The sequence below is a fragment of the Pelophylax lessonae genome (assembly GCF_965119305.1).
Source record: "Pelophylax lessonae genome assembly, chromosome: 12".
In the NCBI taxonomy this organism is placed as follows: Eukaryota; Metazoa; Chordata; class Amphibia; order Anura; family Ranidae; genus Pelophylax; species Pelophylax lessonae.
The window spans coordinates 128831072-128848186 of record NC_138779.1 but is presented as its reverse complement, the minus strand read 5'-3'; the positions used below and the strand labels follow the sequence as shown (position 1 = coordinate 128848186).

The 17115-nt window shown below is 43.7% G+C and overlaps 1 protein-coding gene across 1 annotated transcript in view; it reads right to left on the bottom strand.

Annotated features, from left to right (window-relative positions):
* TTC36 (tetratricopeptide repeat domain 36) overlaps positions 1-11473 on the bottom strand; it is a 34823-nt gene extending 23350 nt beyond the window's left edge. The window contains exon 1 of the mRNA XM_082273730.1: positions 11275-11473. Coding sequence (XP_082129856.1) covers positions 11275-11386 — 112 coding nt within the window. The 5' untranslated portion in view covers positions 11387-11473. The remainder of the gene's footprint in view (positions 1-11274) is intronic.
* Positions 11474-17115: the final 5642 nt, after the last annotated feature.

The window sequence follows — 17115 nt, the reverse complement described above, 5'->3', positions numbered from 1 at the left end:
AATAAATAACATTAAAATAATTTTATTTCCAAATACCTTTTTTTTTTAATTTTTTTTACAACCAACATTTTCCAACAACACACTAGACCATCATCATAAAAAACAATTTCATCCACCGAAGCACTTTAGCTAAGGCGATAGCAACAAGTCAAATAATTTATAACTGGCCGCGACAAACTAAATTTTTTTTTTTTTTTTTGGGGGGGGTGGGTGGGGGAGAGAACTGCTCCTGAAGCTCCTGAGGTAACGAAGTGACTCGGAGCCCCGCAGTCACCCTTAAATAGCCCTGAATTACAACTGGCTGGGGCTGGTTAGCCCCCAGAAGCGGGAAAAAAACAGGCGGGAGCCGGGCTGCACGCGCTGATCTGCCTGGAAACAGTGCTCCCATGAGCGGGAAAACCATGTTAAACTTGAAATCTGCCCGGAGACCTACCACTCCTGGGCGGGAAGTTCAAAGCTGATATAGCCCGGGTCAAAAGTTCAGCCTGTCATATACTACACAAGAAGTAGGCCTATTTAACTAAGCCCAGACCTAATAAAATCTTCTTATATAAATCATTAACCCCTGCTCCCATCCCATAAAGAAAATGAAGGGTTATAAAAACCCCATTTTCTCTATATGGGAATGGGAAGCAGGATGTCCCTTTTTTGTTAACCCAGATAAATAAACCTAACAAACTTTAAATGTTTATAAATAAATTAAATAACACCAGACAAGAAAACGGTTTGGACAAAGGCCGCGGCTGTTTTTTATTATTGACTTTTAAAACGAATATAATAAAACATACTTTATACTTTGTTTAAAATCCACTTTAAAACGTCCAGAAACAGCCCAGCCACCACAGCTCGGGCTGACAATAAATAACATTAAAATAATTTTATTTCCAAATACCTTTTTTTTTTAATTTTTTTTACAACCAACATTTTCCACCCGACAGGCAGCACCTTTGCGCCTGTCACCACCAACCCAACGCGCGGCCTGCTCAATGCACAAACTCAAATTGTTGTTAAGAATGTCCAAACCGATTTCTGAGAGGTGGACCCCATCTTTCCAATACAACCCCTCTAAGCCGCCCTCAAGCTCTGAATGCCTAAAAGAAATGACACCCAATTCCTTTAGTAGTTTAGCTAGCCCTCTGTTTAGGCGTTTTCTCATTCTTTCCAGAGGCCTCAAACCCTGGTATTTAAAAAATACCAGCCGCGGGATTACCTCTGAAAAAACAATTATAGTGTTAGGTAACTTCATCTGGATAAGCAACAAATCATCCCTAATTTTAAGTAAATCTAGCGTTTTTAGTTTTCCCAAGTCATTACCCCCAAGATGAACGACTAGTATCTCCGGGGCAGGAAATTTAACAAGTAAAGCGTCAACCGCCGAGACCAGTTCCGGCCAACCCATACCCCTTTTACTGAACCACAAAACCTGGTATTTGCTCCTGTCCAGTCCCAGATTCTCCGTGTAGACCCTCTTCACGGCTCGTTGATAAGCCCAATGTATATAAGAGTGTCCGAGGATCCATACAGAGATCTTGTTACCTAGAATCAAATAGAAGAGTTAAGGCGGATATATGACTTAAAACTGTTTGAAGACCATCTCCCAATTTTTTTAACCGAATCCCCGCCCAAACCTAATCTGGCTGCCTCTGTGGCAGCCCCTATACGGAAAGAGTGAGTAGTCACTTTGTCGGCATTTAAACCTAAAGATTTCAAACTCATTTTTAAAACACAGGAAAACTGGTACCGAGAGAGAGGCTTACCCGATTCGTGAATGAATAAAACCTCGCTCTGGGCGGGTCTAATCGCGACAAAATTATTGAGTAGTAAAACCGGGCATACAGAGGCATTCTTAAACTCATGCAAAATTATACGCGATCCAACCCCTAATTGGTCAGTTTTTGAGTGAGCAAGAAAAATGCTGACACTGGAGGCAGAAATTTTTATATCCTGAAACCTCAGACCATGAAAACCCAACCGCCTATCAGGAATTAGCTCCGAAATTCTAAGGGCACCGAAAAACATCACCGAAAAGGCGGCTCTAAACAGATGTGCCTCGTAACTTGAAAAACAAACCCTGTCTAATGCTGAACACAAGGAGACTAATAATTCTAGCGAAATGGGTTTTCTACCATCAAGCCTGAAGTGTTCTTTTTTGTAACCTTTCAAAGCTTGATGCACAGAAAAGAAAGAAAAACAACCAGGCTGATTTTGTAGCTTGCTAAAAAACGACACCCCCGCCAGTAATTTGTTCACATGAGACCATGACAATTTTTGCTTAAACAGAGAATTTAAAAAGGATAGCACCAATAATTCTGAGAAGGAGTCCTCCGGTAAACCTAAGGAATTCAGATGCTGTAGCCACAGCAACCAGGCTGATCGGTATCCAGCCAATGTTGACGGAGCCAGCGAATTATCAATGTTGTCAAAAATAGCTGTCAAATCAAACTCCAGAGATGGTCGGGGCAGAGGTGACCGGCTGGTTCCGCCTCTGGTAGCAAATGAAAAAATTTTTCCATCTGGAAACGAGACAGACAGTCAGCAAGAGTGTTGTCTTTTCCAGGCACAAACGATGCTTTTAGCCAGATGTTAAAAAAGAAACATTTTGCTACCAGGTACCGGAGCATAATGGTGACCGGAGGTGACTTGGAGGAAAGACAATTTATGGCGTAAAGCACCCCTCTATTGTCCGTCCTAACCATTATACGCCTGTTCCTAAAGTGATGACCCCACAGTTCAAGGGCCACCACAATGGGAAATAATTCTAATAAAACGATGTTGCGGGTAAAACCTAACGCCTTCCACCTGTCGCACCACTCAGAAGCGCACCAGCGGTTCTGCCAGACTGCCGCAAAACCCTTGGAACCTGCAGCATCTGTGAAAAACAGGAAATCTCTATCTAAAATAAACTTATCCTGCCAAATTGTTGATCCGTTAAAATAGAGAAGAAATTGCAGCCATACTAAAAAATCCTCTTTCATTTCTTCAGAAATTTTTACATGTGACGAAGGGGATTTAAGCCCTGCAATCGCCGCATATATACGCCTAGAAAAAATCTTTCCCATAGGAATCACTCGAGGCGAATGCTAATAAGCCTAATAACGATTGCAGGTCTTTTAAACTAACCTTTTTGCGCCGGATTACCCACAACAAGGTTCTGCGAAGTTTTTCAATTTTTTCTTCGGGTAAACGAAATTCCATCCGGTCGGCATCTATGATGATACCTAAAAACGTTATGCAACTAGAAGGAAAAACGGTCTTCTCCCTTGCTAAGGGGACCCCAAAATGATCACAGACCTGCATAAAAATATTCAACAATAAAGCACACGTGTTTGAAGAGGCGGAACCCATAAAAAGGAAATCATCTAGGTAGTGTACCAAAAGATGAGATCCTGATATCTGAGATACCACCCATTCCAAAAACGTGGAAAAAGTCTCAAAATAAAAACAAGATAATGAACAGCCCATTGGGAGGCATTTGTCAAAATAAAAACGTTCATTAAAATAAAAACCCAATGAATTGAAAGAGCAAGGGTGAATGGGCAACAGACGGAAAGCAGACTTTATGTCTGCCTTCGCCAGAAGCGCCCCCTGTCCTGCCCAACGAAGTCTCTCTAGCGCATCTTCAAAAGTGGCGTATTGGACAGATGCCAACTTTTCATCTATGTCATCATTAAGAGAGCCCTCCCTTGGGTAGGACAGGTGGTGAATCAGTCTATAGGTGTTCGGCTCCTTTTTTTGGACAATTCCTAATGGGGATACTCTAAAATTTTTAAAAGGTGGCTCTAAAAATGGACCCTCAAACCTGCCTTCGCTTAACTCACTAGCTATTTTCTCCTCTACTATCTCTTGTAGACCAAAAACAGACTTCAAATTCCTGTGTATGGTACAACCAAGTCCCAGAAACGGTGGTAAAAGGAAACCAAAACGAAAACCCTCAATTAGTATTAGTGCTTTCTCCCTGTCTGGGTATTGGAGCAGCCAGGGGAGCATTTCTGGAAACCTCACTGGGGTGTGAGCCTTTTTGAAAACTCCCTGGCTGCTGCGAGCTTCCCATCTTTTTGAAGCACTTAAAAACTGGGTGTGTGCCTGAACAAAATGCGCATTCATGCTTAAACTTACATGAGCCCGGCCACTTGCACTGGGACTCGTTAAAGTTGAAGCATAAGCCTTTTCTGAAAGACTGATTCCCTGATTGTTGGACTGCAGAAGGCTGTTTGGGGGGGAAAAGACCGCTGAGGCAGAAATAAATCTAGCCACAATCCTACGTCCTTTACACCCCATTTCAGTGATGGCTGCACAGCCAGCTTTTGTCGGAAAGCGACATCATAGCTGAACCATGCTACCCCACCGAAATTTTTATAGGCCTCTAAAATCACCTCAATATGTTGAAATAAACCCACGCTCTTGTTGGGGTATTTCTCGCACAAAACACTGGAAAATATTAAAAATGCTTGGAGCCAATTATTGAACGATTTAGTAATAGGGCGTCTTCTTTCTTCCTCATCGTTCTTTTTGTCAGGCTTGGACACGAACTCCTTCGCCGAGGGTAAAAGAGATAGCATGTCTATATAAACTCCAGACCAAATCTTCTCTTTTACTGCCTCGGATAAATGGTAACCTAGTGGGGAAATCTCGCAAACTATGGCTTCTCTAAGACTGGTCTCTGGGAGGTTCTGCGATTGAGCCATTAAAAAAGGGTTAATTTCACTAGAATGACATTCTGGTAAAGCGCCACTAGATGGCGCTGACCAGACATTGGAAGCAGAGGGAACAGCTAGGCTTTTCAAGTGATCAGATACTGACTTAAATTCCTCACACATTCTTGACATTACAGCTAACATTCCTGACATAGCTGGAGTTGATGACTCACCCCAGACAGGCAACGCAGATGCAGGCTGTTGATTGGCGACTTCCATCAGGGATGCCCTGTGTGCAGCAGCAGTGGCTTCCATGCTGACGGCCGACTCCAGATCCCTCCTCGACACCCTGTGCTCAGGGGGGTGTTGGATTCCAGATGAGGCTCCCGGCGCGCTATCCTCCGACCTTCCGCTCGGTCTCCTTGCCGCGCTCCTCGACGTGCTGGCTTCGGTCCCTCCAGTCTGCCGCTTGCCGGACGATCTGCGGTGTGATGACCCGGAAATGCCCGGGGGCGAAGGTGAAGGGAAACTCTTCCGGGGGGTCCGTCTTCTTTTGGCCGGACCGGCCTCCGTACTTGCCGCGACCGATGATCCGGTACTGCGCATGCCCGATGACGTTCCAAGGACCTCCACCCTATCCGCCGGACGTGACGAATCTTCATTGCGTCCTTCATCCTCCGCTGCCGCACCGCTCAGCTCCGCCGATGGGTTCCGTCCCCTCCGCTCTTCGGGCCCGACCTCCGTTGACTCCATGACCTCGGGCGCAGGTAAGCCCAAGCAGTGCCTAAGCCAGGCATCACCCCCAGCTTCGCCGGCACGCTCAATTACTTTCCGAAGCAGGCTCATTGTAGATGGGGATAAGGCTGAGCGCAGCCAGATGATCTTTGAGCCGGATGACTTGGGGAGAGAACTGCTCCTGAAGCTCCTGAGGTAACGAAGTGACTCGGAGCCCCGCAGTCACCCTTAAATAGCCCTGAATTACAACTGGCTGGGGCTGGTTAGCCCCCAGAAGCGGGAAAAAAACAGGCGGGAGCCGGGCTGCACGCGTTGATCTGCCTGGAAACAGTGCTCCCATGAGCGGGAAAACCATGTTAAACTTGAAATCTGCCCGGAGACCTACCACTCCTGGGCGGGAAGTTCAAAGCTGATATAGCCCGGGTCAAAAGTTCAGCCTGTCATATACTACACAAGAAGTAGGCCTATTTAACTAAGCCCAGACCTAATAAAATCTTCTTATATAAATCATTAACCCCTGCTCCCATCCCATAAAGAAAATGAAGGGTTATAAAAACCCCATTTTCTCTATATTCTGTCTCAGAAGTCTATTAAGTATTGGTGGTCGTTTCCCTTCAAGCTGAGTTTCACGTTCCCATACAGAAGTTCAGATGTCATGCCTGCCTCCAAACGCCTTCAAAAAACACCCAAAAAACGCCTCCTTGGACTTCTCAGGGGTGAGAAGTCCAAGGAGGCGTTTTTTGGGTGTTTTTTGAAGGCGTTTGGAGGCAGGCATGACATCTGAACTTCTGTATGGGAACGTGAAACTCAGCTTGAAGGGAAATGACCACCAATACTTAATAGACTTCTGAGACAGAATAAGCAGCAGAGGTTTAAGAATCATTGTGAGGAGAAGGAAATCTCTGCAGGGAGAGACACGGTCGGTTTGCCGATATCTGATTGGAGGAGATTTGTGTTTTATGCCTTGCAGCCTATCCTATGAGAATAGGTGGGCCATACCATCTGGTGAGTTGCCACCCCCCTTATTGAGCACCAGGGTGAAGGATGTGTGGTGTGGTGACCCTCTAAAATCACGATTATTCCCAAATCAGTGGAGAACACTTTAAGAGACTCTGCATATGATTTAAAGAGACTTTATTTATTTTTTGTGTGGAGGATTACATATTTTACTATCTGCGCTACTCTTACTAGTTCTTGGTTCGTTATTTGTGACTTTTTTCTGGTAATTTTAACAGATCCTCTCCAGTGTCTCCCCTCCAGTCAGCTCTGCAGGACATCTGGGTTCTGCTCTTCTCAGTTTGACCACCTGAGGCCACATTGCAGCTTCTACAGAGGAGGGGCAGCTCCCAGCTGAAAGACCCAGAGCACATGTACCCTTGGCATTTATACAGTATTCCAGCATGCACCGAGGCACTTTCCTCTGCCAATTCCCAGGGTTGTACTAAATGCCTGTGCACTCATTTGTCAGGTTTCCTCCCCCTGTCCAATATGCCTCCCTATTGGACCAGTGTGAAACATTTTAGACCAGCGGGGCTGCACCTGAGCACCATGAGCAGACCTCAAGTGCACCAGCTACAGGACCATGGGCAGTAGATCTCTGGTAACTGTGCATACAAGAATGCCAACGTGGAGTGGAGAACAGGCACAAACGAGTACAGGGAATTGGAGAACAGACATGGAGGAAGAGGATGATGCATAGAAACTAGGTACCAACCTAGAGGAGTGGGTACAGAGGATGATATAAAAACCTAAGACTAGGTGAAGAAGAGGACCTGGATGTGGACTCAAAGCACAGAGGAGCTTCTGCTGTCAGAGATGACCCCTCCTGTGGTTTAAATGAATAAAAAACCTGCTGCAGTACAGACAGCGACGCTCTTATTTCTGACTGCATTACCAGAGTACGATGAGCTGAACTGGTACCCATTGACTTCTCAGCTGAGCTTGCAGTGAGTCTTTCACCATGAGCTGTAAATATATTTCTTTCTACTATCTCCTCCGGTCATGAGCTGTATGGAGTGTTTTGACATGGGGACAAAGGAAGAAAAGAGCAATCAAGACCAAGTGCAATAGAGGATATGGGGTTTGCAGAATGGGTATAGTGGATGAGGAGAAAGTGTAGACTAATAACAGAATGGAGAAGGCAGGAGAAGCAAAGAGCGAGCACAAAAAAGTATTGGAGAAGAACCTAGGCTTGGCACAGAGAAGAAAGAGATGAGTCATCACTAGGTATGAAGGTAGATGGGGCAGATTGATCTAGTGATATGCTGCCTTTTATGGAGCAATGGTTTTATTGACCAAAAAGGCCTCAACTAGCAGTAGAATGGGTCACACCACACTTGAACCTATATACTGTATAGTAGTAGAAGGTTCTACTGATTGTGTGCACATGGGCAGTCTGATCTGTTTGCCAACTTTGTATTCACATTGGTATGTCCTAAATGCAATACAAATATGGCATAAGGTTCATGGTACTGCCATATGGTGGTAGATACGTTATAAAGTTTTACGGCTAGATATGGAGCAACTCAGTCAGGCTGCACTTCTCTACAATAACCCTAAAGCCTCGGCATTATTACGGAGCTCTGACTCAATAGGGTGTGTGGAAAGTGGAGATTGGGGTGGGTGGGAAGTGGAGGATCAATATGTAGGATTAAATATACAGAGGGTGTGGAACTCTGTTACAGGTAATAAAATATGTCTACTTACAGCATTTCTGCTGTACTTTCTAATTAAATCTGTGTCAGTTTTAATGCTTAGTATAGACTTGTAAGATGTAATTTTTAATTAATCTTTTAATCTTTAATCTTGACAGAGCTCCATTACTAATATCCCCAGCAGTGAGGGCTCTTGGGTTCTGAAGAGTTTGCTTTGGAACAACTTTCAATTGCCTCATTTCCTGCTGCTTGTGTAGGTTTTTTAGTTGTACCAGGTATGTCACCATAGTTGAATGACATTTAATTTGTTAAAACACAGAGTACACTAAACAATTGCCATTTTTTGTTAAATAAAATACATGTTTTCACATTTTTTTTATTCCTTGTTGCAACTTAGTGCTGTTGATCTCCTGCAGACTTTTTGCAGCCATTTCCTATCTACCTGCACTCCAGAGATGGCTGTATGGCATTACCCAGAATGGCTTTCCTGATGGTGACAACAGTGGATGATGCCTGTTTAAAGTGTATTAAAAACAACCACTTGTAGTTTCTACATCAATCTTTCAGCGATCTACCCCTGAACACAGAGGTAACTAAAGATCCCTGGGGGGGTTGAAAAAAAAAAAGAAAAGAAAGAACCATCAAGCTCCCAACATAGTGTGTCACAGTAGTGTTCTCTGCTCCCCTTCATATGACTCCCCCTTCATCCACAGTAGTATCCTTTGTCCCCCCCTTCACATCACACCACTTCACATCACCCCACCCCCACAGTACTTTTCTCTGCCCCCTTCACATCACCCCACCTCCACACACACACACACACACACACACACACACACTGTAGTGTCCTCTGCTTTAATAGAGAAGTATGGGTTTAACAAAAAAAAAAAACCTCACTCGTGTAGGCCAATGCTGCATCTGTCCCTGCTGCCTATGCACTGAGGACTGAGCGATCAAACACTGCTGATTGCTCAGTTCTCCCCTCCACTCTGAGCAGAGAGCTTTGACTGTCAGTCAGCGACTCTCTGCTCTGCCCCTCCAGCGCTCACTGGAGCACTGGGCTGTGGAGGGGAGAGAGTGGTTGGCTCTGTCTCCCAAGGGCACAGCTAGAGAGGCTGAACCAGCTGCCAGTCCAGGCATTTGGGTGCACCCCGACTGTAAAATTTTGATCTTTTCTCAGCCCGGACAGGCCGAATGATGTCAGCCAACAGCGTGCTTTATCCCGCTGTCAGCTGAAAAAAGGCAAAAAAAGCTTTGGCCATGCTTTCCTTTTAATTGAAAAGGGTCAGATCTTGACAGATGAACATCAGAGAGGTCAACAAATAATATGTATAGCTCCATGTCCTCAGAACAGAAACTAAAGACACATTAAAGCAGGGTGGGACTAACTGAACAGAGCATTCCCTAGATGTAAGAGTGAGGTAGGGACAAAAACAATAAACTTGTGCAAAAAGCACAAATACATGCTTTTTTTATGGTTCGTAGGATTCCACAGCCAACCTATTGGTTATACATTGTTTCATATACATATGAATGAAGTAATGAACCTTGCCAAGAGGTGTTGTAGGTTATTTTTTTTTTTCTTCTTATCAGCTCCCATTTTAATAAACCAGGAAACTAATAACCGGTTGAGGGGATTTATCTTTGGTGTTTTTAAAAACTTTGTCTAACCTTGTGAATAGATTATCAAGTATCTTTTATATCTCTTATACCTGAACATGGAAGAGTATACATGCTTTTTTTTTCTCTCGGATAAGTTTTTATAGTGAGACAAGATCCCCGGAACCGGCACCTTATAAAATTTACTTCCTTGCCTTGATAGCAAATTTTTAATCAGGCTTAGACAAGGTTAAAAAAAGGTGTGTGTGTGTGTGTGTGTTTTTTATTCACATAACCTTGTTCATAGCAAGATTTGCCAAGCTCAAAGTGTGTGTGTATATATGTATATATATGTATATATATATATATATATATATATATATATATATATATATATATATATATATATATATATAGTGAGAAAGGGTTAGTCAGGTTTTTACTGTTTGTGTCACTGACAGTGAGATTTTTACTCCTGTATGGTCATTGGGGCAGGAAGTGAGCTAAATCTCTATAGTGGGGACACAAAGTGAAAGAAACACTTTACATTTTTTAGCAGCGTGGGGAAAGTATCAGGTTTGTATTTCTATGTCTGCAACTAAATGTTCAAAAATTATTTGAGCTGTTGAAGTGGTCTGGAAAAAGTAGTTGAGAGCAGGGAAAGAATAATTGGAGATTGGTGGAAATTGTGTTATGTTGACTTGCTGTACCTGCAGCAACACAGAGTATTTATCAAGTGTCAGCACATACGGCCTATAGACACAATTTATCTACAATGAGATGGCCTCCTTTATCATCTGTGACAGTATAGTGTTTTGTTACACTCTAACTGATCTAAATTCAGACCCTTGAACCCATTGTGTGCATATTAGTTATCCAGTATGTTACCCGTGTCCCAGAGTTTAAGAGATACTAATCCAGTCTGCAACCATGGACACAGTTCATAGACCACTATTAACCACAAATCCCAGCAGTCCCCATCATTGTCCCTGCCGTTTCTAAAGTACTAATACAAAAATCAATCAGCGCAGACAGATGATGTAAAATTAAATAAAATATTGCAGCTGAACACAAAAGATAAATCACTGCTATCTCATAAAATATTCCATAAACAATAATGTGCAGCCCAAGATAAAAAGATCAAAAGATAGTCCATAGACAGTAAGATCCCAATCCAATTCAGGTTGTGCAGGAAATAAGGAAACAACCAGTGAATACACTGCGCTCACCTGAAAATGAAATAAATAGCGCTTTCCCCAAGGGGTTAATCACCAGGAACACTCCTCAGTAACCACTCAGGCAAGGGATTACAAGTCACATCATGTGCCACTGATATTTATCCGGTTTCTGTGGAACTGTACGTCTCTATAGGTCCAAATGGACTACAGGTAGCAGCATGCCCACTCCCTGCTCTCCCCATATCATGGGGCCTCCCACATTCTTGCACTGTGTGTGGTGTCATGTGTGATGCATTTGAACCTTGCTGTCTCCCTTGTCTCTATTAGAGATTTGTTCCTGTTTACTATATTCAGTTATATTCTGTTCATCAATCCAATCCCTTCGGTGCTCAGACCAGTAAATGTGTTCTATTAAATATAACAGTTAAAAAAAAAATGATTTATATAATAATCAGTTAGATCAAGTTGGCTTACCTTGATTTGCGTTCTCTTGTAGGCTTTCCTCATTCTGTTCATTTATGTCTCCAAAAGGGGCATTAGGGTTAAAAAGGGCATGCAAGACTGCTGCATCATTTTGAGTGCACATTATGGATTTATTTTAATGTGACAGAGGATGGAAAAGTACTGACACTTTTATCTCGGAGACACATAGGGAGGAGCAGGAGCAACCAATAGAATGCAGGGGTGGAGGTGGCTTTTGACCAGATGTGACTTACAGCTGGCTTTAACTCAAAAAAGAAAAATGTGTCCTGTATAAAATAATGTAGTTCCATGCTTATCCCACCACTTCTTCCCTGATATGTCTTTGCTGGCATTTTACTTGTAATGAAGTAATTGGCAGCACTAGTTAATTCAAATAAACTCACGCTGAATTGTACTTCCCAAGAATGATTACACGTGACTGGACTGGTATTTAACCACTTAAATTTTCAGCGTTTGACTGGCAATTGTGTGGTCTTGCAACACTGTACCAATATAACATTTTTATATATATATATATATTTTTTTTTTTTTACACAAAAATAGAGCTCTTTTTTGGTGGTATTTAATTGTAGCACCCTCCTAGGTAGGTGCTAGTGAGAGATTATAGTTTTTGGCTCTGTCTGCCTCTCAGAGGAGCAGCAGGCAAATCTATATTGCTTTCTGTCTAGCAGAGAGCAGGATCTGTGAGGTAGGTCTGCTCAGTGTGTGATTCATTGAGTCTAGAGAGTGATTCACACTGGTCCAATAGGGAGGCATGTTGGACAGTGGGAGGAAACCTGACCAATGGATACATAGGCCAGTGGTGGCTGGTGCTCCATGGGTCAGGGAGGCAGCAGACGGATCTGACCACGGACCAGGCCAGCTCCAGCCCGGACCGCACACCACATTCCTCTCCCCCCTGGTCGCCGGCCCACTCACCCTGTGCTGCCCCTGGACTGACATGTGGAGGCAGCCGTGGCAGCAGCGGCGGCTTCCCCCTCAGTCTCCTCAGTGTCCCCCTTCATTGGTCGGGCTTCCCCTGCGTTTCCTCCCTCTTCCTCCTTCGCCAATAGGATGGCTTCTCCTTTCGGCCAATCGGGAAATGGGTCTCAGGACCCGCTTCCTGATTGGCCAGGTGGAGAATCCGTGTGACAATAGCGAATATTCATTCGCTATTGTCACACAACTGGGTGGGCTCAGGGCTTTGCGCCCCGAGCCCACCTTTTTTTGAAGCCTATTAGAGCCTCTTGCTCTTATCACGCGCTTTGAATCTATGCATCCGGTGCCCTGCATGTAGATTAGGGGGCCAGACGCATGAATTAGGGGGGGGCGGCGCCCCAGCGCCTCTAATGGACGGGCCGCCACTGACATAGACTTTGATACAGTCCTGGTAAGTGGTAGAGACTGTCTGTCTCGGTGCATTCTGGGATACTGTATAAAAGCCAGGAGCACATGGGCTGTGGGGTCTTTGGCTGGGGAGCAGAGTCCCGGAGGGAGGGTGATGGGTGTCTCCTCTTCTGTAGCAGTGGCACATGGCATCAGGAGGTCGTCCTCAGGGCCAGAGGAACGGAGCTGAACCCAGAGGTCCAGGAAAACTAACTGAGGGAGAGACACTGGAGACCCTAGAAAATCAGTATAGTGAGTACAGGGGATCATGTTGAGGGGCTTGACCTGAGGGGGCCCACCCCAAAAGTAGGATAGTCAGTGGACGGGTGTCAGCAGTCAAGAAAGGGGATAGTGAGGAGAGTGTCCGAAGATAAATGTAGTTCACCAAGTCTTCTACCATGAGACTTAAATCCAAATCTACCCAAGTGGCAAGATGGATCAGCAGCCTGGCTGCATCATCAGACAGAGGAGTCCTCACAATTTGTAAATAGTTAATCTGGAGTATCCTACTATTCCCTTCTTCCATCCCTATTTAAAATAAAACACCAAAAACAAACTACATACCCCAGTACTGATCATTGACTGAGCCAAGAAGTAAGGTGTTAAATTGTGAATGCCAGTATTGCTAATGGTAACCCAGGGGGACCCGGAAGTGTAATATCCAGCAGTCCTCAAGGGGGCAGTGCTACATAATCTCCACTGGGTTTTTTTTTTTCAAAATAGACGAAAAAAAGACAGAAAATTTAGAAGAAAAAAAAACTTGTTTTTCTTGATTTCTGTTTTTAAATTTTACAAAATAAATAATCTTTATTCATAAATGTACGAATATGTATTTCTGGTGAAAATAACTCAAATCTGTGTATATTGTTTAGGCCCTTTCACACGTTCCGATTGGGTTGGCCTGTCAGTTTTATAGGCGGACAGATTGGAACCTCCATTCTTCTTTTTGGAGTGGAGGATGTCAGTGGATGCACCCGCCAGCATTCCATCTGATCCAGTCCGCTAAAAACAGATGGATGGGGATCCGGATTTAATGACAGTCGGATGGAAACAGACAGGCGGTCCATTTCCATCCTCCTGCTAGGGTTGTCACCTGTCTGAGATTCAACTGGACAGTCTGGGTTTTGAATCACGTGTCCGGGTTTCAGTCCACCTGAAAACCCAGACACATTATTCAGAGAGGAATGTGGCTCGGAATATGGTCTGAAAGGAGGGTAAGGGGGCACTATGTGCTTCACATTACTATTCTCTTTGGAGTGCCACTGCCCAAAAGTGTCCCAGGTCTGTTACAATCCTATAGTGTATACTTAAATAGAAAAAAAATGTACTGTGCACCACTTGGCTTGAAGAAGAATGGTGTGTTTTTTTAAAGTAATTTTTTACATACTGTCACCAGTGCAGTACAGCTTCCTCATAACTGGTGTGACGGTGAGCAGGGACAAATATGTAAAAAAAAATAATTGTTATATATAGGCAGGCGGAGCCTGCAGTTGTGGGAGGGGAGGAGTCGGCCTATTTAAGGTCAGGCCGCCCTCCTCGCTGGGCTGATGTCGCAGGGTACCCCACCCACCACTCCCCCTTTTTACTAAATTCCATCTTGGTGGGCCCTCTTTATTTACAGGCCTGCCCAAACAGAGGTTTTGGCACGCTACAACCATACTTTGTTAATTGTTATAATTTTGCTCTCTCGTATTGGTTCTCTGACCACAAATATATACATATACTCTGCGCTGTGGACTCTTTTGTAAATTGTTACAATAGCTGCCCTTTACCTGTAAATATCACCATAAAAAAATTCTGATGTTATTAAATGCTATAAAAGTAAAAGAGTATGATTGCAGTGCTATTCATCAAGAACATTACTTATGTAAGTATTTTTAAACAGTTTGTTTATTTTAATAAAATAACAATAATGCACTATTAGGAGCATTTTGGTCTGTTTCATATATTTCATATATTTCCTTGGGAATTCTTATACCGGGGAGGAGGAGGATCGGTACCTGTGTATTTCCAAAGAGGAAATAGAGAGAGCCTGAAGGAATAAAACAAGCATATTAAAGCGGAGTTCCGGGCACAAAATCGACCTAATCGATTTTGTGCCCATCCGCTTGCTTTGCTTCGCCTGAAAAGGAATTGGATAGTTAGGATTATTTTTGTTTTTTTACTTACCTCGTAATTGTAGAAAGAAATACTCACCTTTTTTCACTTCCTCCCTCTGTGGCTGCAGCCCGCGCCGTCACTTCCGGTTTGCAATGATTCCTGGGAGCTGAACGTCATCGCTCCCAGGAATCAATGCGACGGCACCAGCCCCGCTCGTCACTTCCGGTGCGACGCTGCATTCCCTGCTAAACAGCTTCTGGGCATGCCCAGAAGCTGTGTAGGAATGCTGCGCCGCACCGGAAGTGACGAGAGGGGCCGGTGAAGGCGCATTCTGGGAGAAGACGACGCGGAAGAGGACGCAGAAGAGGATCGCGCTGGCTTCATCTGCCCACAACAGAGATGGCAACGATGTGGAAGAAATGTTATAAGTGAGTATTTCTTCTTGCAGGTAAGTGCGAACCGGGACAGATCAGAGGCTAGCCATTGTGGAATGTACTAGCCCTGACTGTCCCGGGGGTATGTTCATTGAAAAAATGTTTCTGTGCCCGGAACTCCGCTTTAAGACCCGCTTATTCGTTTAAGAGATTATGGATAGCTGGTGAGTGCAGTGGTGCGGTGTGTGGAGGGATGCAGGGAATCGGCACTTGGAATAAATTATTACTGCACTTTTTGTCACCAGAGAGATTAATCACTTAAGGAGCACCCCACATACATTTACTGCAGCAGGGCGTCCCCTAATGAGGAAGTAATCTTCCATCTTCAAGTTTCACCTATAGGTAAGCCATATTAAGGCTTACCTATAGGTAGTGTAAATATCTCCTAAACATGCATCATTTAGGAGATATTTGCCAAATAGATATGAGAGCACAGAGACCGCTCTGGTGTTGAAATGTCCTCACAATCAGAAGGGTGCAGGTTAGGTCTGTAGTCCCGACAGCTGTACAAGTAGAAGGAGGCAACCACACACCAACTTGAGAGTGATGGTAGATGATAAAAACCTTTTATTGAAAATCCAAAACGACAAACCAGGGACAGGAGAGTGAAAAACAGTTAACGCGTTTCAGGAAACTATGTTCACTTAGTCATAACCGTGTGGATACATATGGAGATGCCAACTAAATAATGAAACTGCCGCCAAAAGACCGGAAAAACCAATCAACGTTAATTGGGTAAGTGAAAGGCTGCTAACCATGAGAGCTAATTGCAACATGGGCTTCTGGCAAGAATCTTTTTCACACATGGAAGAAAGAAGAGTGAACCCCACATGAAAAAGAGAAAGAAAAGCAAAAAAAAATAAAAACAAAAAATAATAAAAAACACAATCCAAAAAGAAAGAAGAAAAAGACAAGAAATAAGGAGAGGAAATAAAAAAAAGAAGAAAAAAAGAGAAAAAAGAAAAAAGATCAAAGAACATCTGGCAGATAACTAAAAATATAAAGTACCCAATTTCATATGTGTATAATAAGGTGATAATGATTAATGAATAGGGTAACATCTACACATGTATCCGCATTAGGTCAAGCATTGTACAGACATCATACACGATAATAAATAGAATCATCATATATATAAGCAGAGACACTAAATATTACAGATGAAAGAAAAAAAGAGAAAACGAAAAATGAAAGATCGATCATAGGCAGATGAAGATAATCTAGACGAAAATTCATCCTAAAAATTCATCCTAAAAAGAGCAGAAAAACCATTAAGTGACCAAGGAGTACAACAACATGTTTCCTAGCAAGGTATATATAATGGAAAATTGTTACCAATACTTACCGTAATTTTCCTTTCCTGGCTCTGCGTCATGCCATCATACTACGGGTCAACTCCACCCCTCTGACCCCCATAGGACATCCCTGAAATAGCATAAAAGGCAGGCAGTACCTGGTGGAGGTGTTCTGCATGAGCTCGTGACGGACCAGGGAGGGTTTGTGCTGGCATGACGCAGAGCCAGGAAAGGGAAATTATGGTAAGTATTGGTAACAATTTTCCATTTTCCTGGCTCTGCGTCATGCCATCATACTACGGGACTTAACTAGCCAAAACACAGGGTGGGAAGAATAAATTACAAACACCAGGTACTGCTGCAAGAAACAAATTTTAATATCTTGATAAAGCAGAAGACGATACTGAAGCTCCCATCTGAGAATACTGGGATGACATCACATCCAGCTTATAGTGTTTTATGCAGGTATTAGGAGATCTCCAACCTGCTGCCTTACAGACCACGTCTGCCGATACTTTGGACCAAGCTGCCCAGGAGGATGACACCGCTCTTGTGGAATGTGTTCGGATCTCCTGAGGGGGGAAGCCTTCCAGGGAGTAAGCTGTTTGGATTGCTTTAACTATCCCTGTCGAGAGGAC